Source organism: Candoia aspera, chromosome 4 (genome assembly GCF_035149785.1).
Source record: "Candoia aspera isolate rCanAsp1 chromosome 4, rCanAsp1.hap2, whole genome shotgun sequence".
NCBI classification, from domain to species: Eukaryota; Metazoa; Chordata; class Lepidosauria; order Squamata; family Boidae; genus Candoia; species Candoia aspera.
Window position 1 is genome coordinate 1,916,649 of NC_086156.1, and position 27,872 is coordinate 1,944,520.

General features: G+C 49.5%; 1 protein-coding gene across 2 annotated transcripts in view; it reads left to right on the forward strand.

The window, feature by feature from the left end:
* The window catches only part of MAP4 (microtubule associated protein 4), a 159,358-nt gene that overhangs the window by 52,462 nt on the left and 79,024 nt on the right, over positions 1 to 27,872 (forward strand). For both annotated transcript variants that reach the window (XM_063303269.1, XM_063303270.1), the window contains one exon: positions 2,449 to 2,517. In XM_063303269.1, coding sequence (XP_063159339.1) covers positions 2,449 to 2,517 — 69 coding nt within the window. The remainder of the gene's footprint in view (positions 1 to 2,448; positions 2,518 to 27,872) is intronic.

Here is a 27,872-nt window from a genome sequence, read left to right on the forward strand (position 1 = left end):
GGTTCCCCGTTGATTTTGCTTACCAGAAGCTGGCCAGGAAGGTCGAAAATGGCAATCACATGACCACAGGACACTGCGATGGTCATAAATGCGAACCAGTTGCCAAGCGCCCAAATCATGATCATGTGACTGTGGGGAATGCTGCGATGGTCGTAAGTGTGAGGACCAGTCACAAGTCAGTTTTAGGACCGTCGTAAGTTTGAACCTTCACTAAACAAATGGTTGCTAAGTGAGGACTAGCTGTAATTCTTGCTGTTCTATTTTCCCCCTCTATTTTTTAGTCTGAAAATCAGTGATTTGGGGCTGTTTTGTTTTCAGGGGGTGAGGAGGAGCAGTTGACTTTTAGAGGCCTCTGAATTTAAATTTGGCAGAGCTTCGATTGGGAGGGTGGCCAGTAGTTTAACCAGGGAGACACGCAGCCATGTCTGCAAACTCTGGAAGTTGCAGAAAACTTTTTCCTGCAATTTCTTAGCTTCCGAATAATTTATTTTGCTTTTTCCTCTGCTTTGGTGAAAGCGAGGAAAGCTGTAATGATTGCCCTAGCCCAAATACTCAGACTCACAAGAGGCTGCTATATGAACATGACAAAAGCTATGTCAAGTGAACGGTGAGCATCATGGGACACATGTTCTGTACCAGATTGTGCCCTTTTGAATAGTTTTAAATATTAAAAGCCTTGCTTAGGTTTGTCCTCACTACAGGTCTCTTGGCATGAATGCTTTAAAAAGAAAGTGGTCAGAATTCACGGCAGTTCCTTGGCGGTAGCAAATCTTGCATTCAGTTTCCAGGAAGTGGGAATTGCAGCATTATTTTTTCCAGGGGTTGGGGGTGGCTGAAGCTGGACCGCTGTTCTTGGGTAGAGGGAACCGAGAAATACGGCCTCATTTTCAAGAGCAGAAACATTACTTCTGTAAAGGAAGAATACACAGCATTCTGTATTGCGCCCCTGTTTGTGAACTCGAAAACACCTGACAAAGTTGACAGACAAGGATGCAATACGGAGCATCAGTAGCAATGCACCCAGTAAGTAATCTGTCTGGCACCCATATTATCCCCTTTTTTCATAAGCAGCTATGCGTCTGCATCTACCAGAAAATGTGCCACTGGGGAGGGCGGTGAGGCTTATTTTGGCCCTGTTCTGCTGGCTGGGGAGCCTCTCTTTCCTGCTGCAATGATATAAAAATCCTCCGTTTCTCCTTTAGTCTGGAAGCAGCCTCTAATTGTTCCGGACAGGTTTGCGGCAACTTGGTTTGTTTTACGGTCTTCAATACATTTTTAAAGGGGTTATTTGAACAGACGGGAAGGGAGTGTGGCGGGGTGGAAGAAGGGCAGCTTAAAGGTTGGAAAACGAGGAATGGATAGGGAATATGTTGGTCAGCGTTCCAGATTCAGACCTGGACCTTAAAACTGTGCCAAGGTGGGAGAACGGTGGGCAGGAAGGGTTGGGAGGGCGTACCTGGCACAGACCGTGCCAGCATCCTTCCATGTTTCCACTTACTCAAAGCATCTGCTCTGAAAATTCAATTATTCCGGGCTGTCCCTTCCTAGCTTTACGGGGAGAGAAGGAAGGCAGGCCTTTGTCTGCTGGGCAGATGGGCCTGAGAGGCGTTCTTGGGTCTGCATTTTATTTAGCTCTGGCCCAGGCAGCCAACGGTGCTGCTGCCTTTTGAAGAACACGGATGCATACATCACCAGGTGAACCCTCCTCAGCTTGCCTGGCAGGTCTGCCGGCAGATTTGTGCCTCCCTGTTCCAGAGGCCGAGGCGCAGAGGAGAACCGTTTCCACGCCTGGGTGAAGAAGCTTTCCGAGGGCCTCTCGGTAGCCGGGGCAGCCTCATCTCTGCATCTGGCTGCTTTGCAAGGGTGAAAATGCATTTCAGAAGGCCAGTGATGAGCTGACTGGGTTTGGTAAAAGAAAAACCTCCCTGAGTTGAACCTGACTCCTCATGACACAGCCGTGTTGTTTTCTTGACCGGGCGTGCTTTTCGGCATCGCCTCCCTTCCTGGGGCTTCCTGGTGGTCTCCCATCCAATCTTCTTTGCTTGCTGAAATTGGCCAGGCAGATGCTGCCACCTAGCTGGGCATCTCAGAGCTACAGGGGCATACTAAGCCGGGTTTGAGGGACCAGGGGGCTTCAAGCACCCGGTGGACCAACGATGCAAAATTCACTGCCGGCCATAAGAACAGCCGAAGGAGCCTCCTGCTTTCCTGCAAACGAGCCCCTTTGTGGGCTCATCTAGACAACCGGCTGAGTAAGGACAGCCCTGAAAAGATGTTCCTCCCGCTGTGTTCACACGACACACAATTTTTTAGCCTAATGCAGTGTTTCTCAACCTTGGCAAGTCGAAGATGTGTGGACAGCTGGTCAAATGGAGTCTTTGGGGGGGTGGAAACAGTGTCCCTTGGGCCATAAGTGCCCCCCAACTGATGTGGGTGTCTCTCTTCCAGGTCCCCCAGCAACTGGGCCGGCAGCTGTGGTTGAGAATGGTGATCACGGACTAGAAGGCATTAGGAAGGGTAAGCATTTCGTTGACCTTCTTCACGTGCCCAAAAGCTGCTTCCTCATTTCCATGTCGCTGCTGAGTGTGTGACATATCTGTGTGCGTGTGAAGGAAAATCCTGGAAGCATGAAGGTTACTATTCCCCTTATTCCTTGCCTAGTGGCCTGAGAATAAGAATTTTAATGCACCAGACTTGGGTGGAGCACATACTTAATTCCTTGCAGATTGGTGGTCCTATTCTACAGGGGCGAGCTTGGCCCATTCCTGGCATCCTGTGAAAAGACTTTTCTGATGTTTACGGCCTCCGTAGTCTAGGAGCCTTGCCCTCCTGGCTTCCCCCTCAAGCCGGAAGATTCTTCTGACCCTGAACATTTATTATAAACGTTTGCAGGAGGCTGCCTGTGATCTCTCCAAGGCCGTGACTCTTCCGTCATACCAGGTTAAAGCCATTTTCTAGCTGACCCATTTGGAAGGATTATTTAAAAATAGCAAAGGCTTATGCTGAGTCCTGTTCCCTTCCCTCCTAGCATTTAGGAGAGGATTCTGTTCTTACGCAGAGTGCGGGAGTCCAGCTTTCTGTACAAAAAAGCCTTCCCAGAATCAGCCAGTGCTGCTCTCTCTGGGAAGGTGAGAGCTCGTAAAGTAGCCCTTCTTCTCCTGGTCGTCTGGAATGTGAGGACAGATGTTTTGATAGACCAGCTGGCAGATAATACCTTGGAATATTTATAGACCACCTTTCGGGACAAAGCCTTCCCAAAGAGATGCCAACCGAAAAATTGTTTTATACGTGTATTTTGGGTATAGAGTATTTTAAGTGCTTGTTTGCTGTGTAGATGTGTGTACATATGGGATGCATTCATGTACACTCGTAATCCAAGTAAAATGCTAAACACAGCTGCTGTCCTTAATACGATGCCCATCCCCATGAAAAGTTCATCCCTAGCTGGTATAGACCATGGCTTGTCTTCTGCAGTATTTTTGCAACGTTGCCCAAACCCTTTAGCCCAACCTGGCATCTTCTAGAGAGGTTGGACCACAACTCTTAGCCTTGAGGTTACATTGCCCCTCTCTTGGTCCTTGCTCTTTCCAGCCATTCTGAATATATTTTCTAATTTCCCAAGTTTCCATATGGTCAATCTTTTCAGTGGAGGTTGCCCCCCCACCCCAATAGTGAAAAGGGTCTCAGCGATGAGCAGAAGTCCATGTCCGCAACTGATTCAAGGCAAGGCTGAAATTCTGTCTGGGGAAGAAGTAGACTGCGTAAGATAGGAGGCCTCCCTTCTCAATCGGCCACAGTCCGGTTCGGTTCACTCAGCGCCGCTTGACACCACCACATCCTGAATTGTCAGCCTTACCTCCTCTTTATCAACGTGGATGGACTGCTTGAGAAACGTAGCTCTGTGCCTTCTGTCAGATCGGGGCTCTTTGCAAGCCATCTTCCTAAAGGGCCAAGCTAAGAGCTGGCGAAAATGGAGGTGTTATGGAGTCTTCTGTAATCTAATAACGTGTGCATAGATGTATTTTCATACACCGGCCTTCTTGAAGCTGGTGCTCACCAAATGCTCTGGACTTCAAGCCTTAACAATTGCACAACAGCAGACGGTAGTGCTTCTAGCCAGCATTGTGAGGTCTGGCCTGTGCTGAACTGCTTAGGATTTGGAGCTGAGCCTCCCCGTTGCTTCATCTTTCGGGTACGGCTCTGAAGCGGTTGATACCAGGTCCTGTTTTAAGTAGGAAACGTCCTTGGTTCCCTAAACTGCTTGCCTTTGGCTCCTGAAAGGCCTGAATGAGTTTATACCGGTCTTGAGCTTATATGTCAGCGAAAGATCTGGGGCATCTTGACGAGGAGCTGTTTTGTGAGTTATAGTTGGAGGGTGGAGGCACCTGGCTAAGCCTGGGGGGTTTTCTTGCCTTGCGTGGCATGAGAGGAGAGATGCGTTTGGCCAAAGTGGGAGAGGCCGTTGCAGAGGTCCCAAGAATGGTGGAGAGGTAAAGGATGAGACTCGTAGGGGAGGTGTTTGTTGGGAGGAGAAATGGGCCAGCTCCAGAAGAACATCTGGCACGGCTTATTTGAGAAATGGATTATCCTCACTTGCTTCAACTGACTTAAGGAAGCTGGGGTGGGCTTCCTTGTATCTTTCGCAGACTCCCAGTCCCCTGGCACTGTTCTCTGGATCCTTTCCATCACCTGTGCACAGAAGGACCGGCAGGATAGGAAGCAGGGCAGCAGTGAAAAGGGACGCCTGGCTACCCTTGGGTCATCGCCCAGTTGGTTGATCTCCCCGGACTGAACTAAACTGGGTCAGAGCAGAGCAACGGCCTGTGGTTGTATTTTCTTAGAGAATGGAGAGGGGGGTTGTGTCTGATCTTAGCAAAATGATGCCCCCGAGTTGTATATATTTTATTTACTTTATTTTTATTCATTATTCAAATTTCTATCGCCGCCCATCTCCCCCTGAAAAGCGGGGACTCTGGGCGGTTAGCAAAAATTCTTATTCCCCCCAAATGGGGGAGGGAAGGCTTTAGCAAAGTCCAGTTCTGTCCTTCCAGTGCCCGTATTGTGCCACAAAGCAGGGAGCCGATTCTGAAAACGTGCAGGGGTGTCCCCACTTCCTTTGTGGCTGGTTGCTCCTCCTCAGTGGTGAAGCCTGTGTCTGAGGTGTAAAAAAATGCCCAGGTCAGTTCTTCTTCGGATGGTACAGAATGGGGGGGGTTGAAGACATCTTGGCCGGTCTTCCCATCTGACCCCTTGCAACTCTTCAGGACATTCCAGAGCATTGACAGCTGAGGAAAGACATGTACCTTCTCATTGCCTTCTGGTTCCTGGAGTTGTGAAGTGTGCGTTGTGTGTGTCTTTGTGTGTGGCGCTGTGATGTTGGCCTGGGCTTTTTGGTTGTCTGGCGTGACACTCAGGAAACTCTTCTGGGCTGTGAAGAGCGGGTGGAGAGGAGGGCGACATCTGCTTGCCGGGGACCCAAAGGCCCTGGAACGGTGCCGGAGTTTGACCCGGCATCAGAGCCGAGCTTTTCAAAGTGCTGCTGTGAAACTCACAAGTTGCCTCCATTATATTTGCATTTGGGGGGACGAGGGTAACATAGCTGGGCGACAATCCACCAGGGGCCTTCTCAGAATGAGCGTTGAAGCCGAGGGAAGGGAGCGAATGTTCGTCTTCCATCCTGCTTGCTCCAAAAGAGCTTCCTGCTAAGTCAGGCATCCCTTTGTATTTCCAGCTTGAAGTAAAGGGAAATATACCGTAGTCAAGTCTTGGAAGTTGGAAATTCCGACAGCAACTCAGGAGTCCGGAGCATATTTTCCAACTCACAAAATTTAGCTCCCGAAAGCTTACGCCTTTTAACAAAATTTGTGAGTTGGAAAATATGTTCCTGGACTTCAGATTTCTTTTGCTACCTTAGACTAACTCATCTCTCCTCCTTCAATGTCTGCAATAATTCAGTAACTATGATCCCTTTCAAACAGATGTTCAGAGCTTTGCTTACTCAGTTTCCACAGCCAGCAATATGTACTCCTTCCTCTCCCAACCAGTCTTCAAGTATGTTGGGAGTTGATTACAGGCAGTCCTCGACTTATGACCATTTGTTTAACGATTGTTCGAAGTTACGATGGTGCTGAAAAAAATGACTTAGGACTGGTCCTCACACTTACGACTGTCGCTGTGTCCCCGTGGTCACATGATCAAAATTCAGGTGCTTGGCAACCAGTATGTATTTACAATGGTTGCAGTGTCCTGGGGTCATGTGATCAGAATTTGAGACCTTCCCAGGGGGCTTCCAGCAAGCAAAGTCAATGGGAGAAGCTGGATTCGCTTAATGACTATGACTCGCTTAACAACCATGGCAAAAGGGTGTAAAATTAGGCGTGACTCACTCAATGACCACCTCGCTGTGCGACAGTAGTTCTGGTCCCAGTGGTGGTTGTAAGTGGAGGACTACCTGTAATCCAGCCTGACAAACTAAAAGACCCCCCCCCCCGCCAACTTCTGAAAGCTCCTAGGTTGGGGAAGGTGGCTCAGATCTGAACGTCTCAGCCGTCGCCAGGGATCGGGGCAGCACACTGAACTTGGCCAGACCCATGGCCAAGTTCTGCACGTTTCCTGCGACCGACTCGCGGCCGCTCCCCTTTCGGACAACCGCAGCGGCTGTCTTAGGAGAGCGAGTCTCCCTTCCCTCCACTCGGCTGGCCGACCCCAGAGGGAGCTTGCCTGGTCGGCCGCCGTGGCCTCCGTGTTTGTGTCTGCTAATGACTTAATGCTTTTTATGCCCTTCCCCTGTCTTCTGCTGCCTTCCCCCGCCTCTTCTCTCTCTCGTTTCCTTCCTAGAAGCCTAGGCCCCGGGGCTGCTATCGACAGGAGACCAGTGCGCTTCCCTTCCCGTCATTGCACTTAAAAAACAAAACCGCATATCCTCTGCATTTTAAAGAGCTCTTCCTTTACCCACCTGGAGGTTTTGGGGCTGAAGAAGCAACGGGGTAGATCCGCAGTGGGCCGCCAGCTCCTCCTCCTCCTCCTCCCTCTCTCTGCTCTGCCGTGCCCGTTGAAACTTTCTTTTACGTAAGAACAGAGGTGCCTGGCAGATGTCCAAGCTGTACATTTGGCTTCAGTTTCTCCCTTTTATGACCCACTTTTAATTTGCTTGACCATCCTTTTGCTTTATCCATTCAAAGATGAGACCTTCATCCATATTTCAGTTTCCTTTTTTCCATGGTCTTTTCCGTCCGACCCCCAAACTCATCGGGGCTCGGTTTTCGACTAGAGTGCCCTTGACTTGCTCAAGCTCATTTGCTCCACAGCCTTCCCACATTAAGGAGATTGATTTTATGGCCCCCTTTGAATGAGTTCAGGAGCTTCTTCCTGGTGAAAGGACCATGAAGCAAGAGCCCCCAGATTTACCACAGTTTGGAGAAGTAGGCCGTCCAAAGCATTATTCCCCCATTCGTTCTTCTGTTCTTAGCCAAGGCTGGTCACCTTGATCAAGTTGCCCTCTTTCCCTCAAAGCCGAAGAGCCGGCAAGCAGACTCTGCCTTCATGAAATTTTAATGCGAGTTGAAGCCCGTCTTTGTGATAATGGTGCGCCATTTGCAAATTCTTCTTCGCTGGTTGTCAAAACAAATCAAGTAGGACGAGACAGATCGGAGGGGAGGAAAGGCTGGAGCAAGCATGGAGCCAGACATTAGACGTGTCAGAGTCAGAAATGAAATAATGATCTGACATAAGAGGCATTCCCTCCTGGAAGTAGCAGCGTCTCTTTGATCCCCATCTCCACCTCTGGGTTTAACTTGTCGTTTGCAATTTCAGTTGCTGTCCCTTCTCAGAGGGAAACGGGGCCCCATGCACAGAAATAGCTGTAAAGAAATTTGTTCCCAACCTAAATTTGGATTTCTTTTCCTCTCCGAGGCTATCAAGCAAAGCATTCTTTTAAAAAATATAGCCAAGTCATTCTTGCTGCTTTATCTGCTACCTAAAAGGGATTTATAAATTCCCCTGCATGCAGTTGAGTCAGCCGGCGTAGGCTGGCTGTAGCTAACCCAGGCCCCAGACAGCTCTGTCCCGCTAGCAGGATGGAGAATGTGTCAGCATAACTGAAGATTGTTCTCAGGTCAGTCGTTCTTGCACATGTAGCCTTCCACACCCACATTAGGATTAATTATGTAGGGAAGGCCCAACGTTTCTGCAAGATGCATCTCTAAAATCGTGGCAGATTTCAATTCTTCCCATTAAGCCTCCTAATTCCTCCAGACAGAAGATGTTTGTCAGTGCTGAAATAAAACAGAGAGTGGCTTTGCCTGAGGCCTCAGTTCTGGGCAAAGTGCAATTTAAATTTAGACCAAAATCTAGTCACCAGGGAGACTTTTCACTTGATTGAGCTGCTGGAATTGTCCTTGACACTGATAGGTCTGAGAAGGCTCCCCGTGCTTCTCCAACACTGGTGGCCCAGCAGCTTTTGAGGTAGAATATCTGGGGAAAGCCAGGCCACCCGAAGAGGTGGTCTCCCTGCTGCCTCCTCTTTAATTGCACAGCTCCCCTTTGTAAGGCAGCGGGATTCAGTGCCCCACTTCTTGATTGTCCTGATTTGAAGGATCGTTATGGTCTCGTCCTCTTTCGTGTGGTGGGTAGGTTTATATGGATGTAGACCTAGGAGAGACCACCCCTTCCTTTCAGCTGCTCTCAGAAGCACCTTGAAGTTGGTGTCCCCCTGCCAAAGCTGCAGCCACTGAGGGTCTCATGAACGTGATCCCCGGTTAACGCTCTTGCCCTGCTGAGCTAGCTGGGAGATCCCCAAGCTAGCGCAGTTTAGCTTGAGTGCTGGCGTGATCCCACCACAGAGCAGCCTTCATCCCAAATAGCACTGCGTTTGAACTGCTCCCAAAAAATTCCCCCAGGGGGGTCACCTATTAGAATAAAGAGCTTTTAATCCTCATGGTTAGTTTGAGGAAAAGTTAGCTTGTTGGACCTGAGGCTTTATATTTCATTAGTTCCTAGCTGACTGTCCTGATGCCAATTTCCCATTGCCATTCTGAATGATTACTGCTTTTATTTGCCTTGTCCTAAGAATTGCCTCTGTACTGAGGCCCATCACAGTAGGCTTTGTCCTATTGCTTGTTCTGCCTGGCCATAAAACAAGAGGGAGTCTGATGACCGTCTCTGCATTGATGAGTCCATGCCTCATAGGAAGTGTGAAGATCAGGTTTTAGATGAACTAATGTAGCTTTTGGGTTCCCCAAATACCACTTCTGCAAATCAAGGAAATCAAAGAGGTAGCATTTGGAGGTGCTGGGTGGGCAGCGTGCCCACCACGTGCTAGAGAAGCACAGGGTCACATGCTCAGCAGTTGGAAACACCTTGGCAGGAAGATTCTGGATTCCCATTCTGGAAGAAGCAGGTGGCCTTTCCACTGTTGGTCAGTTTGTCCAGGCAACACGGACAACGGCTGAGGATTCTGGGGGGACTCAACTCAAAAGGATTTGGACGGTACTAGATTAGGGAAGGCCGTTCTCAGGGATGTTGGCTTCTGGGGTGGAATGTTGACTGATGGGCAGTTAGAGCTGCTTGGGAAGATACTGTAGCTTTCATATATAATTGGGCAAAAATAAATGTGCTAGAAATTATAGTTGGAGCCAGTGAATTTGGTACAGAATAGACTTGTGCACAAGCAACCTGCATCGTTCTGGGGGGGGGGTTTCCTTGGACTTCACCATTGTTCTCCAGACTTCCTTGAAGCAATTACTCATTGGGCAATGCAAGGCATCTTCATTAGCCTTCTCCTCCCTTGGGTATAAGAAAGTTGGCGCCTCATGAGCATCTCTGCAACGTAATTCTGCATCTAAATCTTCATTGTCTCTTAAAGCAGCTAAAATTCCAGGTATGAACTCTGTCCCCATCCAGGGTTTTTAAAATTGGTCTTTCCTCATGCCAAAGAGCTTTCAGGAATCCTAGCATTCAGCAAAACCAGCTTGGCCCCTGTCCCAGGGATCATCATACAGAGAAACAGTTGTAGAGGGGACCAAAATGATTGTGTGAGGCAAAGGAACCACCTTGTTTCTTAACAGGAGCATAGAACAATTCCTCCGACATCTCCTTGTCCATGCTTCCATATTCCATACTTCCTTTCTTTTTAAACCTAACATTTGCTTTCTGTTCTTAATATTTTAGTTCCCCCCTCCTCTTTTTTTTTTTTTTTTTGAGTTTGGAAAAAATGCTTGGGAAAAATGGATGTCTTGCTGTAGACTGCAGGGGGTGGGAGGCAGCGGGCTTCCCTTTGGTGGGCAAAACCCTGTAATTCTTGCACTCCTACCTGAGAGGGAGAACTGTTGGGACCCTTTCTGCCATGGCTTTTGAAGCTGCCTTTTGCAAATGCTCTGATCCATGTGCCCTTCTGAAACAACCAGGCCTTGTCTTTATCCTAGAGGATGGGCCTGTGTGCTTTACTCAGTCGCTGCAATAATTATCTGACGTCCCTGCAATATTGCCTATGTTAACTCCTGTGCTTTGTATGTAATCCTGTACACTAATCCTGTCCCATTTTGCTAAATAAACCACTAATAAACATGTATGCTAACCTCTGGTGGAAATTTTATTGGCATAGACGCAGAAACAATGACTTAACCGGATGACTCCAGAGCCGTAATCAGGCTTCGGCATTCTGCTCTGGGGCTTTCTCGCGGCCCATGAGCAGATCCCTTCCTTAAAGAGCTGGTAATGAGGCCAGATGGAGAAGATCAGCGGTCTTGCCAAATTGACTTTTTGGATTAGAGGAAAGAAAATCTCTACGTTTATGGCTGACTGGAAACCCCTTATGGACTTTTTGCATGAAACAGAAAAAAAAGAACTTATGATTTGTGCTTTTGATGATTAGACAGGATAGAGCAGTGTTTCTCAACCGTGGCAACTTGAAGATGGGTGGATTTCAACTCCCAGAATTCCCCAGCTGGACTTCAACTCCCAGAATTCCCTAGCCAGCACAGCTGGCTAGGGAATTCTGGGAGTTGAAGTCCACCCATCTTCAAGTTGCCAAGGTTGAGAAACACTGCATTAAGCTACCAAAGGAGGGTCCATGTCCTGCCCCACCCAGGGCAAGGTCTTCAGAGCTTGTAAGAGCAGCTGGTTTCTGCAAAGCAAGTAAATACAGTCTCCTGAGGACTTTGTGGGCATCCTGGTTTGCGCGTTGCCACCTCCTCCCCTCCTTCCCCTTTCTTCACCACCCAGTTGGGTGTCCCATCCCAGCTCTAGCCAGGGCCACCTTGTTTTTTGAGATCCACCCATGTTAATTGAAGTGCAGCTTCTCCATGAAAGATGCATGTGGCCCCCGCCTTTCTTCCCCCAGGATGCTGCAACGCAAGTACTTCCTAAACACACACACAGACGGGAAGGCTATACTTATTCAGACGTGTATCTTCCTTTCCATGATGCTTTGAAGAGCTGACTCAACAGGCAGGTGCCTGCCTTCTCGGCTGAACCGGTTGTGCTTAATGGTAGGCTCAGAGCTGATATTTGCACGCAGCGGTTGTTAAGCCTTCGTGGCGGGGAGAGGCTCCCCCCACCGCCTGATGAGATCACCTTTGCACGGCTCTGTAAGTCCCTTCTTCTTCAAAGCTCGCGCCCGGCTGGCTCTTCTTTCCGGGAAAAGTCCAGAATATACACGCACTCACGCTGTACGTAATATTTAGTTATTTATCGTATTTCTTCCCCACCCATCTCACATACAGCAGCTCAGGGGGGTTTACAAAGAGTTAAAAAAAAAAGATTAAAGTATCATTAGAGTAAATACCATGTAAATATAAATACGTAAATATAAAAACGCAAGCATAAAGTGTACAGTCCAAGCTGGTGGATGACGATGTTATCATTGGCCCCATCAAGGTGCCAGCCACCCCCATGATTGACGGTCCCCCCTCCCACCCCAAGCAAGGTGGCACAACCAAGTCTCGACCCCCTTCTGGAAGGCTGGGAGAGGGGGGCCCTTTCTTACCCCAGGGGGTCACTTGTTCCAAAGGGCAGGGGCCACGGCAGAGAAGGCCCTCCTCCTGGACCCTGCCAATTGACAGTCCCTCGTGGACAGGGTCTGCAACATGCCCTCTGCAAGATCGGGTGGGGTGGGTGGATGTAGCAGGGGTGAGGCGGTCCCTCGGGTAGCCTGGCCCCAGGCCATGGAGGGCTTCAAAGGTGATGGCCAACGCCTTGAATTGGACCCAGAGCAGACTGGCACCCAGTGCAGCTCGCTCAGTAAAGGTGTTACATGTGCCCGCCTTGGGGCACCTAGTAATACCCCTCTGCGGTCTTCTGTTACACACGGGGAACTGAGAACTAACTAGCTTCTGCAGCAGGCAAACATAGAAGAGAATCTCTGTGGTTCAGGGTTGAACGGCGGAGTCCTTGGTGCTCTCTGAGCTTGGCGTTGACTTGCAGGCTTTTCATGGCCCAACTAGGGAGCATCATCAACCACCCAACCAGTCACCCAGTTATCAGTTGTTGCGCCAGGAACTCCACAGGCAGGCACGTCTGTGCCACACAACAGGTGGGGATCCAGGTTTTGCAAAATTCTCTTCCTGGTCCAAGGTGGATTTTGCTTGTGTTTGTGTGTGTGTCTGTGTGTGTGTGTCTGTGCATGTGGCTGCTTTACAGCAGCCTTTCTCAACTTTTGGACCCTGGAGGAACGCTTGAAATATTTATCAGGCCTCGGAGAAGCCCTGCACATTCAGGCTGAAATAGAGGCCAGAAGTGACAAAATTATTCTATTCGTTTCCTGGGTAGGCTTGTCGAGATGCATCAACGGTGTTCTTAAACTGAAAACAAAGAACGGAACTTGCCTCTTTAAGGTGAAGTTGCCCGAATTTGAAATAATTTTTTAAAGAATTGTGATCTCCCAGGGACCCCCCCGTGGCCTCTCGTGGAACCCTGTGGTGCCACAGAACCCCAGTGGAGAAACCCGGCTTCACACTGCAGTTCTTTGGGACAGGCAGGGTGGCAATTGTCGCTCCGGAGAGGAGAGGCCGACGGGTATGTGTGCCATCCTCATGGGAGTTGTGAGTTCACGGCTCCTGCTCTGCAGCACTCGCACACACCGAACGGTGTGGGGACACGTTTTCTTGACCTTTCCCAGGGCTGGCTCGAAAATACGTTACGTACCTTAAGGAGCCCGAACGGATTGTAGGACAGCCTAACTAGGCTGTAGGGGTTGAGCGACATCAAGACAATCCGTAGACACCCTTCCCACAGCCACCAGGCCTTGGCTCGCCCCTGCAGGTTGACGTGATGAATAATTAGCATCTCCACCTCCGATGACAACGTCCTGTGTGCGTATTTTGAGTCTCCCCAGTTTAGTCATGTCACAGCTGGTGGGGGGAAAGGCAGGACAGTGCCCGCGTTGCTAATCTTGGGGGAAGCATCCCTACGCAGCGGCAGCGGCCTTGCCGGCTTATGCTTCAGGCGCAAAGCCAGCCTCGAGAATCAGCTCTGCTCCCCTTTGGAGACAGGTTTGTCAGTGGGGGACCTCAAAATCATGTTTCGGTCTAACTTAGTTTGGGTTAAACGGGACTTTCCTGACTAAATCACGTTTGGTGTTCTGTTGCGGCATTTTCTGTTTTCGGCAGCTGGGTTGCGCAGCTGTGGGACTCCCTTCCTCCCACATCAAGAGATGTTCTCCCTGGGCAATTTTGGGTCCATCACGGGAAGCACTAGGCGCACGTCTCATTCCAGGTGGAAGCATCCTTCCTTTGTACAGGATTTTACAGCCAGTTCAAACTGTCACATACAGGTGGTCCTTGCTTAATGACCACAGTTGGGACCAGAATTTTGGTCACTAACTGATGCAGTTAAGTGAATCCAGCCTGATTTGAAAACCCTTTTTGTGGCAGTCATTAAGCAAATCAATGTGGCCATTAAGCAAATCACATGGTCATTAAGCAAACCACATGGTTGTTAAGCGAATCATGCGGTTCCCCATTGATTTTGCTGGCTGGGAAGGTCAAAAATGGCGATCACATGACTGTAGGCTGCTGCAGCAGTCGTAAATGCAAACTGATTGCCAAGTGCCTGAATCACAGTCGCGTGACCATGGGGACACTGTGACAGTCGTAAGTGCGAGGACCGGTCATAAGTCAGGTTCTTTCAGCACCATTGTAAGTCCAAGCCATTGTTAAACAAATGGTCGTTAAACAAGGCCTACCTGTGTTTCGCTTGCCCCATGTTTTTTCAGTGTTTCATCCAGCGTTCCTCTCACTGCCAAGAAAATCCATCAAAGATGAAATAGTCCAAGTTCCAGAGCATCTTCCAGTCAGAAGCGCTCAGAATAGTCTGCCAGAAGCTGCCAGGGTGATGACATCAGCTGCACTTGTGGTCCGTGTGATGATGGCCGTACCCATGAATAAGCAGAAGGGGCATGGCTCGGTTGCATAGCCCGTGCCTTGCACGCAGAAGACCTCGTGTTCAGCCTGTACTTCGTGAGGGTCTTGGGCCACAGGGCTGGTATGTGAGTGTTAATGGGGTCGAGGTGGAGAAGGGACATCCCATGCATCCTGTCGTTGTGCAAGTGATGCTAATTATGTACAAGTAGTCCTCGCTTAACAACATTAACTGGGACCGGAAACTCCATTCTTAAGTGTCGTGGTCATAAGTTGAAAAACCACATGACTGCGCTGCTCAGCGATGGCAGTTCTGGCAGTCCCGGTTGCCGTCATTAAGTGAGGACCATATGTGATCACACCTTGCAACTTCCTGCCTGCTTCCCCATTGACTTTGCTTGTCGGAAGCCAGCAGGGAAGGTCACAAATCATGACTGCAGGGATGATGCAACGGCCCTAAGTATGAGGACCAGTCGTAACTACCACTTGTTCAAATGATTTGCAACCTTCCCTGCCAGCTTCCGACAAGCAGAGTCAGTGTAAGTTCAAACAGTCACTGAACGAGTGGTCCTTAAGCAAGGACCACCTGTAATTAGCATCTTCGCTGTGGCAGCCTCATATCTTCCAGTAAAAACATTTAAGGTTAATGGCATCTTACAGCAGTGATCAATTTTGGTGGGCTGGTGCTAGATGGTTCCAGTCCAGCTGGGAACTGAAATTCTGATCACGGTTGTTCAGATTCACCTTCAAGGGGCGTTGTGTGTATGTCACTCCAAATACTTTGTGCCAAAAAGACGTGAATTCAAACTAGACACACAACGGGTGAAACCATCCCGTGAGATCTGGGAGCCTTCTTTTCCTGGGCAGGCCCCTCCGGACGTGCTGGGAATTCAGATTCCAGAACCTCTGGGTGCTGCGTCTTGGACACACCAGGTGGGGAAACGAGCCTGGGTGGTTTCAGGAGAACTTAGCCAGAGTGGACCGTCTTGGGCTTTTTTGCTGACAAATCCAGGTTGTTCCTTTCCCCCCCAGTTTTGGACATCTAAAATCCAGAGGCACAATACAGTAGCTTACGCTAGGGCATGGTATTGAGCAAGGTGAAAAGATGAAAAGCCCTTGTGATTCCATCAGTGAAATGCAACCCTGTTGAAGGATGGATTTGGTCTCTGATTGATCAAATGTCATGCAGAGAAATTAGGGATGAGAAGTATATCGACTCAGCTACATGAAATACAATTATTGCCTTCTGGGGTTAATTTCTGTTGGGTGCTGTAAGTTGAGAGGATCCAAAGCATTCTGTTAACCAGAATGTCCTGATCATAACTCATGGTCATAAGTTGAGTCACCACGTGACCAGATCCGATTTTATGACCATTTTTATGGTGGTTGCTAAGTGAATCACTGATGTCATTAAGTGACTCACAGGTCGTTAGCAAATCCAGCTTCCCCAATGGGCGTTTTTTGCCGGAAAATGGCAAAAATAGTCACAAATGTGAACACGGGATGCTGCGACTGGTTGTAAATGTGAGGCAGTTGCCAAGTGCCCAAAATGCGATCATGTGACTGTGGTGGGGTGCAATGTTTTGCGATGCTCAGAAGTGCTTTTCAGGCCATAAAGTACCCATTCTGAGGCTGTCGTAACTTCAGACCATTGTTAAACGAATGGTCGTAAGTCGAGGACTCCCTGTAAGATCTTCCCTTAACTGCACTAACATTCCAGGATTTAACATTCTTGCTTCCAAGAGGCTGGATTTTTATTCTGCAAAGAGAAGGGAAATGTGTTTTTCCAGCACACCATACAACCAGGTCTTCCGGGCGAGCAGTAAAAGCCTCTTTAAAGGCCGTTTGCTTGCAAGAGCCTCTTTTCCTCAAGCTGCCTGGAAATCCCACCGAAGGTGTATGGGGATTGTTCACCTGGAATTACAAAAAGGGCTTGTGAAGAGAAGGGATTCAGAAAGAGCTTGAATGTTGTTCTTCTGAGCTGGCTGAATGAATGTCAGTTGCCCTGGAGTGCGTCCTGTAACATCTGCTGAACTTGGAATGAAACCGAACATTTTTTCTTGCTTCCTGCTCGCCCCAGGGAAGTCAGTCTGAATGCTCCCTCCTATTGTTTGCTGAAATGTGAACAGTGGTTTGGCTATTTCTTAAGCACAGTGTGCATGGCAGGGTCCTCACAGCACCTTTTAGGGTTATCAAGCCATCGTTGTACCATTATTTCAGTGAGAACAAGCTTCCTACTGCCTTGTGGGTGGCTGGGCTGATCCTAGAAAAGCCTGCAGGTTTTTTATACACGAATTCAGAATATCTGTATACAAGACGAAGAAGGGGATTAATCATCTTGCCTTCTTCCATGTTATTTGGCTCGGCTGACCTGAGTAAGAAACTTCCTCAACTCAAGGAATCCATGCTTTTTGTGACACTGAATCACTTTCTATAAGCAGTTGTTTGAACCTTGGTCTCACTGTCCTTGGTCCTGACCAAGGACACCCCGCTATGGACCTGGAAGGCAGGAATCATCCTAGAAGGGACTTTCCCAACCACTGTTGTGACCATACTCCCCTTCATCTGCACACAGCATTGCCCACAAGGGCAACAACAGTTGCCCTGGCTTTGCATGGTGGGACCGGTAATCCAGAGGCATCTGGGGGAGCGCCACGGTAGAGGACACCTCTCTTCAGTGGCCTCTAGTCACCCAGTTGTTTCTGGCATCGCCTGTGTGGGAAGCTTCCATACAAGCTAAACCAGTTCAACTGGGAAGCCTTGTGAATTTAGGCAGTGTCCTTCCTTCCTCCTTTCCTCCCTCCCTCCGTCTCCTTCCTCCCTCCCTCCCTCCCTGTCTCCTTCCTTCCCTCCCTGTCTCCTTCCTTCCTTCCCTCCCTCCCTCCCTCCCTCCCTCCCTGTCTCCTTCCTTCCTTCCCTCCCTCCCTCCCTGTCTCCCTCCCTCCCTCCTTCCTCTGATTTTGGCTTTTTCATTGGTCTGGAACAATTACCAGCCCCTCTCTTTTGGGTAATCAGCAAGTGGGGAAGATCAATTGGTGGCTCAATTTTGATTTTGACACAGTACCACGTATTTCCTGATTGGTTGATGAGATCCTGGATTCCTGATCCTTCTGTGTGCTTGCTGGTTGCTTTAAAGCAGTGTGTTTCAAATTTGGCAACTTGAAGATGTGTGAACTTCAACTCCCAGAATTCTGTGTGGGCTGGGGAATTCTGGGTGTTGAAGTCCGTACATCTTCAAGTTGCCGAGTTTGAAAAACTTTGCTTTAAGGTCACCCAGTGGAGGGATACATTTGGTCAGAGAAAGGGAGAGGGTTCTGGGCTGTGTCTGATCAGGGAATAAATATTTCACTGGACATCCAGACCTGGGGATATACTTGTCCCAGCTGATTCAGCAGCTCTGTTGATGCAAATCTTTTCAGCTTCCTCTGAAGTCTAAGCCTTTACATTTGGTTTGGGGTGCCTGGACGGGCATTTCTTCTTCCTTTACCCAGGCGGGAAGGTAACGCTGTTTATCTGCTCTGTTGTCTACAAGGCCCAGTAATTTGGGGCATCTTGGTTTAATTTATGAAGTCCTTCCGTGTGTTACAAGGTGGATGCGCAAACTTGGAGAGACGAGGGCTCTGGGCAGATGATGCCCGGTCGTTATTGCTATTGTTGCTATTTGCAATTGCTGTTGTCTTAGTTTGAAAGATGCCTGTGGAATTGGTATTTTAACAGTAGTCTGGTTCCAGCTTCAATTTGGCAGGAAAATGCTTTGCTTCTGTGCAGATCCTAGCGTTGCTTGAATTTGGATGAAAATTCCGGATTTTGCCCTGTGCAAAGAAGGTAGAACTGTGGGGGTTCAGTCTTGCAGCGCGGGGGGGGGGCAGAGCCTTAGAAGCACTTGCGCCCGTCTGTCCCTGTTCAGCAGGACAGCGCCTTGGGACGGCTTCCTGGTCCCTCAGCAGGAATTGAAAAGGGTCTCAGTTATTTTCTGCTTCCAAGATTCAGGAGCTTCGTTAGAGTCTTCCTTGATCCCGTGTTCACCCTCATGTCCTTCTGCAGGGGACCATCTGCCACAGCGTTGTGGCTCCTGTTCTGCAAAGCGTAGGCTCTGGGCTGAAAAGGTTGCTTATGCGGCTATGCAGCCAGGGAATAAAAGTTCTTCCGGTGTTGCTCCGATCTAAGGCTCAGCTTAAGCTACAAGTAAAACCGAGTCTCCGTGGGGTTGTGTGTGTTGGGTTGTGTGGGTCTGTTTATTGCTGTTCTTTGCCGCCTTGCAGTCTTTTTATTCCTAGCCTTGTTCATGCTTGGATTGCTTTATTTTTTAATGTTTTTCGCTTGTGAACCGCCCAGAGTTATTTTCTTGTCTTCCTCCCTCCTTCCCTCCCTCCCTCCCTCCCTCCCTCCCTTCCTTCCTTCCTTCCTTCCTTCCTCCCTTCCTTCCTTCGCAGCATAATGGTTTATGTTGCCTTTGCCCTTGGGCGTGTTGACTTCTCAACCAGGGGATTTTCCAGGGGTCTCCCCTTGACCCTCCAATTATTCAGGAGGCCCAGCCTTGACTAGATGGACCTCTCAGTTCGGTTAGTGACAGTACAGGAATCGCTTGCCATTCTCTTCTTCTGGTTTTATTTATATTTTACTTTGTGTATTTTTTTAGTTTCCCAGCCTAGTCTACTCTGCAGCCCAGGCATATAGTATTTAGTGTTTGGTATTTTTATTTTGCAGCACATATGAAAGTGCAGGATAAGACCTGCCAACCCAAAGCCACCCGAGGACCTCCTGGGGCTGACCTGAACCTGGGGTCTCCCTTCTCCTAATCCAGCCCCTTCCCCTGGCTCTTGGGCTGAGAGGCACTGGCCCAGAGGCCACCCCAGGAACTTCCATGGGACTAGCACTTGCGTCTCCCTAATCGCACATCAACCCTGTAAGGTAGGCTGGTTGGAGAATGACTGGCCCCCAGGAAGCTTCCGGGGCTGACTTGAACCTGGGTCTACTCCCTGCAACACCACACCAACCTGACTTTCAGATGCCCGAGTGATTGCCTCCTCTAAAGATACTAAAAAATCTTCCCAGTTTTAATGAGGATTTTTCATAATGAGGCTGGAAGGGTAGATGCACTTCTGTTATTCACAGCATGGCTTCTTTGCTACAGGGAGTCCTCGTTTAGCGACTGCCTTGTTTAGCGTCCATTCACAGTTACAATGGTGATGAAAAGGTAACTTTGCGACCAGTCCTTGCATTTATGACCTTCACAGGTCTGTAAAGCAGAGGAAAGGTTAAGTCAGATCATAAGCACAATTGCAGTTTCACTTAGTGACTGCTTTGCATAACGACCAAGTTGCTGGACCTGATTGTGGTCGCTAAATGAGGACTGCCTGTACAAGGAAAGTATAAGGAAAGGGGGAAAAGCTTTAAAAGCAAATGCTGTATAGGGGAGATAGCAGGAAGCCAGGCATCTTGCCCGAGAGATGGTCTGCCCCTGTGAAGGGGGTGGTACCCCTCTGCGAGGGACCGGCAACATCCGGGAGTCGGGCGGTTCCAGAGATCCTCGACTAGTAAAAGCAAGTGGGTAGTCCCTCTTGCGCACAGGAGAAGTGGGAGAGTGAAGCCGCTGTGCCTGGCATCTGTGTGGGGAAAGGACTGCTCCGTTGGGGATCCTCCCTCTGGGGGCCTGGAGCTCTGGTCCCTCCCTGCTTGTGGAGCAGCCCAGATGCCACCTCGTTCGGCATTGCTCAGCCCCAGGACCATTGCGCTTCCTCGCAGGCTGGCCTCTCAGCAGGGGCATCTTTTTGCTGGGTAAATGGGAAGCCATTTAACTCACCCAGTTTCCTTCCTCCCTTCCCTTGACTGCTGCAGGCCCGTTTCCCCCAGCTGGGCAGCCGCCTGCCCCTGGAATGCTTGCGAGGGTGCCTGATCGTTGCAACGGGCTCCTTTGCCTGGACTGTGGAAGTCGGAGGGGGGGAGAGCTTTGATGCACAGGCACCTTCGCCGTCCCTCCTCCAGGTCTTGTTTTCAAGGTCACGAGCTGCCTCCCAAAATGCAAGCTGCAGCCTGGGTTGAACTGCATATCGCTCCAAATAGGATGATGCTGAATTTGTCTTCCAGCCCCCTAGGCGCTGCATGCTCTTCCCCCGGGGCTCAGAAAGGTGGCCGTGTGTCCCCAGTGGCAGAGGGAAACGGGCTGGAAAGGGCCCGTTCTCGGCTAACCCTTTACTGAGCTAAGGAGCCTTGGTGAGCTAGAGAATGAAGCCCCGAGTCCATCTTCCCAGGATACTGCAGGGGCCTTACTTGGAGTGTATCTGATGAGAAGGGTCATTTTCTCTTCTAAGCAGCTTTGGGGATATATGCCAGGTAGGTAGGTAGGTGGGTGGGTGGGTGGGTGGATGGATGGATGGATGGATGGATGGATGGATGGATGGATGGATGGATGGGCAGGCCGTCAGGCAGGCAGACCGACCGACCAACCGACCGACCAACCTCAACTTACGACCACAAATGGGACTGAAATTTCCTTCGTAAGTCATTGCGGTCATAAGTCAAGTCACCATGTGACCCAATTTTATGACCATTTCACAGTGGTCGTTAAATGAATCACAGGTCGTTAAGCAAATCACTGTGGCCATTAAGTGAATCCAGCTTCTCCAATGGGTGTTCTCTGCTGGAAAAGTCAGGGCACTTTGGGACAAATAGATAGAAGTCCAGGGTGGGGGCAGTGAGTGGGTCTGAAGATCAGCACCTGCTTAGCGTGCACAGACTCCCAAGCTGAAACAGCTGGCTGGCTTTTGGAATCTCGATGTTGGGCAAACCCATCTGGCCACTTCAAGGAAGGTTGTCGAAACTGGGAAAAGAGGACACGGGACTCACCCAACAGGCAACAAAGCAGGCGTTGAGGGGTGGACAAAGATGCTGGTTGGCTGGTCTGTCACTCAGCAGGTATCTCAGTTTGCACTCCAGCTGGGCTCTGCTGTGTGGTTTCCCTGAGTGAGACGGATCGGAAGAGGCCGGCCAAAGTCGGTTGGTGGCCCTGAGGGAGACCACCATTGTGTTAGCTGCAGGGCTACCTTCCAAGGCCCAACTGCCCAGTGCTGCATGACCTTCGCCCTTACCAAAACGTCAAGATGGACGTCTTCTTGACCCAGCTCCCCAAAGGCCTCCCGGTGCTGTGGCCGCCGTTCTTTGTGCAGGCACCGCTGCCTGCCCTGCAGGAGCCTTCCCAGCATCGCTGCAGATGGCACGTCTGCTTCGCGTCTCCTGAGAAGTGGCGAGGAAGAGTCTAACAGACCGACTTCTCTCTCCCGTCACGCCTTCTATTTTTGTGTTATAAAAATACACTGGGGAAAGTGTGAAAAGCCTGCTTTTCCAGATGCCGTGCCACTTCCCGTGAAGGCCTTCTGAGGGAAAGTAAACCTTGTTGGAGGACAGCCGGGTTAGTCCACGGCAACCCAAAATCCAGAGGCGTCTGGCGGCGCCTTTTCCGACTCACCCTCGTTATTAAAAGGCAGGAGTTTTTGCGAGCATTATCTGCACATCCGATGAAGGGAGCCGCAGCTCATCAAAAGCTCATGCCTTTTAATAAAGATGGTGAGTCAGAAAACGGCGCCACCAGACTCCTTCTGAGGGAAAAGATACTTTAGTGTTTTTCATTATACGGCCGTTACAGTGCTTGGGGCGTCAAAGGGAGGAGCGGAAGAACAGAAGCCAGGCCTTTCCATTACCATACTCCAGAATGGGAAGGAAAGTCGGAAAAAGAACAACAGAATGGGGCTGAAACGAGAAAAATGCCACTCCAGCTGTTGGATGTTGGTCTGGGCCACCGATTAAAATTTGTACAGAAAGAGGGGTGAACCAAGAAGGAAACGAAACGATAACCCCAACTGGGTTGTGGTGAAATTCACGGTAGAGGTCGTGCGGGAGAAAAAGGGAGCAATGCCCTGCCCTTGAGGGCAGGTGGGTTGGAAGAACGCAGGGAAGTGATGGGGATACAGGAACACCTGGAAAGAGACCCCCAACCACTGCGGCCAGCGCTGAGCCCAACCAGGCACCCTCCAGACATGTTGGGACTATAACTCCCATAATCCCCAGCCAGTGGGAATTCAATACGTTTGGGCCGAGCTGCGTTAGCCAGTGTTTCTCCCTACTTGATCTGCACTGTGGTTCTCTCTGGACCTCCTTGCTGTGTGCATTTGACCGTTTCGGGAGGTGCAGAGCTGGCCTAGAGAGACCCTCGGCCTGATCCGGTCATCGGATTTCTCTTGCGCTGTAGTCTGTGGTTGGAAGATCTCTGGAGGTAGTGCTCTGGCATTGCTGGGGCTTAAATGATGGGAAAGTTGTCCTTATACATGATGCTTTAATATAGCTTTCCAGCCTGAGAGGGCCCAACCTCTGGCTGGGGTGGCCAGTTAAGTGTTTGTCCAACACCGTGTTTCTCAACCCTGGCAACGTTAAGACGGGTGGACTTCAACTCCCAGGATTCCCCAGCCAGCCATGGCTGGCTGGGGAATCCTGGGAGTTGAAGTCCACCCGTCTTAACGTTGCCAGGGTTGAGAAACATTGGTCTAACAGAACGAGAGGAAGAGATGTTACGTTTACAAGATTTTTCGAAACTGCAGGGGAAGAATGGCCAAAACATATCCTATGCCTTTCAACGTTATACCCTACGGTATCTCCTGGGCTGGAGATGAACAAAACAAGCCAACCTCGTCAACTAACTCCTTTGGTTGTCTCCTTCGTGGCCTAAAGATGGGCAGATCTTCAAGACTCCTTCTGCTCATGAGGAACAGTCTCTTCCTGTCTCACCTCCACTCCTTCTCCATCCACTTTTAACCATTGTAGAAAAACATAAGGGGCCCTGAGTTCTGAGTTCTTCTAAACCAAAGCATCCCGAGGTCAAGACTGGACGTTCCCAAGCACGAAAGATGCTTATTGTTCCGATACTATGCAAATAGTTGTCTTGCTTTGATGGCCCTCACTTCATTCGTTTGGGTGCGCTTTTGAATTTACAGGTTTGCCCAAACGCATGACGGATGGGCAGATCTATTTCCTGCCTGGATTCTTGTGCAGTATGTGAATTTTCAGCTCGTTGGCAGTCGGAATTGGGAAGGAAAAACTAGGTCACCAGACTGTGTGTGTGTGTGTGTGAGAGAGAGAGAGAGAGAGAATGAACAGGGTATAATCTTAGCATTAAACAAACCTGGCTATAACGCTTCAGGAGTTTTGCTATTTTAAGCATTTACCTCCACGATGGCCAGCACTTGATAGAGAACAAAAATGTATCACCCAGAGCAGGTGGAAGATTAGTGTTCAAATAAACACCTCGCTGTTGGTTGCTTCTGAAGAGCTGCCGTTTCAGATGGACAGCTCTTTGCTTCTCTGGGTCGAAGCAGCCCGATTCCTGCAGGGGGACCAAGGAACAAAGAAGCATCTTGACTTGAAACATGGAGGGGAACGCAACTGCAGTTTAACTTTCTTTTGAGGTACAGGTAGTCCTTGCTTAACAACCATTTGTTTAGTGACAGTTCGGACTTTTTGACAGTGACGAAAACTGACTTGTGACCTGTCCTCACACTTACGACCGTCGCAGCATCCCCATGGTCACGTGATCATGATTTGGGTGCTTGGCAACCAGTTCGCATTTGCACCCATCACAGTGTCCCGTGGCCACGTGATCCCCATTTTCGGCCTTCCCGGACAGCTTCCGGAAAGCAAAATCAACGGGGAACCACATGATTCACTTAATGACCAGATGTTTTGCTTAACGACTGCCACAAAACGGTAAAATCCGGTTGGATTCGCTTAATGACCACCTCACTTAGCAACCAAAATTCCAGTCCCAATTGTGGTCCTTCAGCGAGGACTACCGATACAAGGGAAATGTTCTTTATCATTAAATGGATGGCAGTCTTGACAGGCCCAGAAGCTGGAAAACTGGGAGCCCCCATCTCTCTGGGAAATTGTTTTCTCTGTGGAATTGCTCTTCCAATTAGGAAGGACGTTTTGTGGCCAAGCATGGCTGTGAAGCGTTGACGGTAGGCGTGGACAGGAGCAGCGGCCGTGGGTCAAGGAAGGCTGTGAGGAGGTGCGAATGGGAACAGAGGAGGAAGCTCGGAGTGCTCCCTCGAGCAGGAGAACTCTGGAGGTGAACGGGGTTCGGACGTTCCGCAGAGTTGGGCCTGGTTCGTGCTTGGAGGGGAGATCTCCAGGGGGAACCAGGACCTGTGGCTGCAGTCCCTGGAGAACACGGTGGCAAGGGCTTCCATCGTTGCCAGTAAAACAACACGGAGCTGTCCGTGAAGTCCCCAGGAGTCAAGCTCAGCTGGAAGGAGAGCTTGCCTGTATTGAGCCAAGGCTAGACTCAGGGGCTTAAACAGCCCCTTTCACTTCTGGGGTTCCCATTTTCCAGCCAAATGGGACTTTCTGTCTTCAGTTCTTTGCACAGAACCTTCGCCTTTCTTTGTGGAAAGTTTCCTGCTTTGGGGACACGTTTTTATATGCAGTGCGACATAATTCCAGGAGCCCTTTTGCTTTCATTCCCTGAAACATATTTTACCCATTTGCATCCGTGTCCGTCCTTCCCCCCAGGGAGCTTCCGGGAGTGGGTGTGTCTTCTTCCCACTGAAAGATGTAGGCTGACCTCTCGGTGGAAAATCAGTTCAGACACAGACGGGATCTGTCTGCAGATCAGTCGGCCTGGATGACCGATCTTCATCTGTGGTTTCCCAAGGAAGGGGAACCATCCTGCAGCAGAATGCAGTGGAGCTGCTGAAGGCCGGGTCGCACATCAGCGTCTGCAAACGACCCCCAAAAGGGTCCTGTGATTTTTCTTGCGCTTGATCTCATGCTTCTGTTACTCCAGGATGAAAAAAGGAAGTCTGTGGTTGTTGACATCTGCCTCCAGATGCTTGGGATGCCAACGTCCATCACCCCAGGTTTCCCATCAATAGTGCTGACTAGAAGATGATAGGAACTGTGAACCTACAGATTTACAGGGCCAGAACAGTCCCCTTTCTGGGGGAGATGGGTGGTGATGGAAATTTGAAATATAAATAAATAAAAATACAGGGCACGGTGTAGGGGGAAGGGCGGCTACCTGGCCGTCTTCTGGCCAGACTCTACATGTCAGAGACCTGCAAGACCATTCATCTTTCCTTCTTCTCTTACCTGTTCTGGGTCCAACATGGATCAGGGTAGACAAGAAGGTGGTGTCCAAAGCCGCCTTCCACCCGTTCCCGCTCTCCCCTGGTTCTTCCAGAGTTGCTGAACCAGGAGAGCTCCAGAGACATCAGTTCTTGTTTGCCAAAGCGAAGGTGAGGCTGACTGACATCTGCTTTCTTTGAGGGTGAGCTAGAGATGACACAACACATGCGCTGGCCTGGATCTCTCGCTTGAGGACTGCTGTGCTCTCCTAGACCCGATGCTGTGCCCAGTATAGCCGGGTCTCCATTCTTGGAGACACAATTTTGCTTATTTTGCTGGCCCCTAGAGGAAAGGGCCCACTTTTCAGAGGGAAAAGAGGAGGTGCACTTCTAGTTAACTGCCCTTTGAGGTGGGAGAACTTCCTGCGAAACAGGTCCTGCTCTGCGGTCAGCTTTTGAAGTGATGTCCATGTGCGGATGGGCATTTGGGTGTGAAAAGCAGTGGAATTTGATAGCAACGGAAAGTGTGTAAGTGAGGGTGTAAGAACTGGTTTGGTGATTGATCTGAGTTAGAAATTCCAAGTTTATTTCTGGAAATTGAGCCAGTCATGATCTCTTGGCCTCAAAATTCCCATCTGTAGCAGCTGGACGGTCCTACCTTGCTGGTGCATTGTAAGGGTTGCCAGAAGGATACGTGAAGCACTTCGAATGCCCGAAGTAGGAATAAATGCGGTGGGAGATTTGCATTGGGAATAGAGGAAGGCAGTGGAAATCTATCTGGCTTAGAGACCTGTGAAAAAGGTTGGCAAATCAGTCAGGAAAGCGACTATTGCTTCATCATGGCCTGGATGATCCTCACAGAAGCCATGCCGAAGCGACATTACATCAAAAGCACAAGGTTACATTTCTTGGGTGGGAAGACAGTTCAGTTTTCTTCTATAATTAGCTCATGCGCCAAACATCTTGGCTGAATTAATCCTTTTTGTTCCGATAAAGTTGGACTCCACACATTCTTGTTGCTTAGTCTGAGCTGCTGAAAAGAGACTTTCCTTCCTTTTGTTTACTTACTACTTCATCTTTATTACTTTCCCTTCTTGATGGTCTTTGAGGATGCACGCAAGCCTGGTCAGCTCCTGGCAGGAATGGTATTTCAGAAACGTCTTGGTCTGCCTTGATGCTTTGGTTCCTCTGACCAGAGACCCTGCTGGCTGGGAAGGGTGGTCCCAATCCACCCTGGAGGCACATCAGGGTGGGATGTCTGCTTTAAGCCTGTCCTGTCCCTTCTGGTGCCTTCCTTAATATTCATGGGTAGAATTCCTGCTTTTGGGGTAACAGATACTTGACTGAAATTAAGAACGATCGGGGGAAATCTAATATGCCTCAGATGAAGGGCTGCTTGTAGGATGCCAGTTATTTAAAACAATTTCTATAGCCAGTTTAGAATGGTTTAGTTGTAACAAATTATAAACATACATAAATAAATAGTTCGGGGTGGTACTGTCACGACTGGGACCCACTCTTCCATTTTCAATCTGGAACTTAGCTTCAGTTTACAGGTGCTGTTCGCTTCTGGTCTGGAGGTAGTCCAGACCAGAAGCAGGGCGGTGAATGCTGGCTCTGTCTTTATTGTTAAGTTACTCTAACAGAATCTTGCAAGACTGAAAGTATTTCTCCCCTCCTTTCCTTTTACTCTCCAGAAAACAAGGGAGGGTCCCTTCTGAGATGCTTTCTCCACCCCTCCTCCTTTGGACTCAAATTTCATTGATCAGTCTAGGCTGCGGCTCTTCCTCCTGTCTCAAGGTCATTCCCACAGTCCATTACAGGATTTGATGTCACATCTGCAGGAGGAATATATGGAAGGGTGCCTTTCTTGTTACACAGCCTGTTTGTTCCTCTCCTCTGGCTCTCAGCCTTATGAGGTAGACCAGACAGGAAACACGACCAGATGAGCTAATTCTACTTTATGGTTAGGCTACATTAACAAAATCTTGCAAGTCTGAAAGAACTTCTCCCCCCCCCCGGATCCCCTTTACAGCCCAAGAAACTAGGGAGGGTCCCTCCTGAGCCTCTTGCGTCACCCACATTCCTGTTGTGGGCTGAGCTGCCTTTTATCTGACCGTTCCCTGGCTGCGTCTCTTGGCCCCCCTGTCTCCCGAGGTCCTCCCCACGTACCATTACATTGGCTTAGGTGTCCCTGTGCATCTCTTCAGGGCAGAAGGTAAAGCTTACAACCCACAAGCAGCTTCAGTCTGCGTGGGCATGTATGCACATGCACCCCTCTCCCCTGTGCGTGCTGACGCAGCGAGGAGCATTTATTTATTTATTAAATTAATATGCCGCCTGGCTCCCAGCGACTCTGGCCATGAAATGAATAACTTAGAGTAAAGCGAGCAGCAAGAGAAAA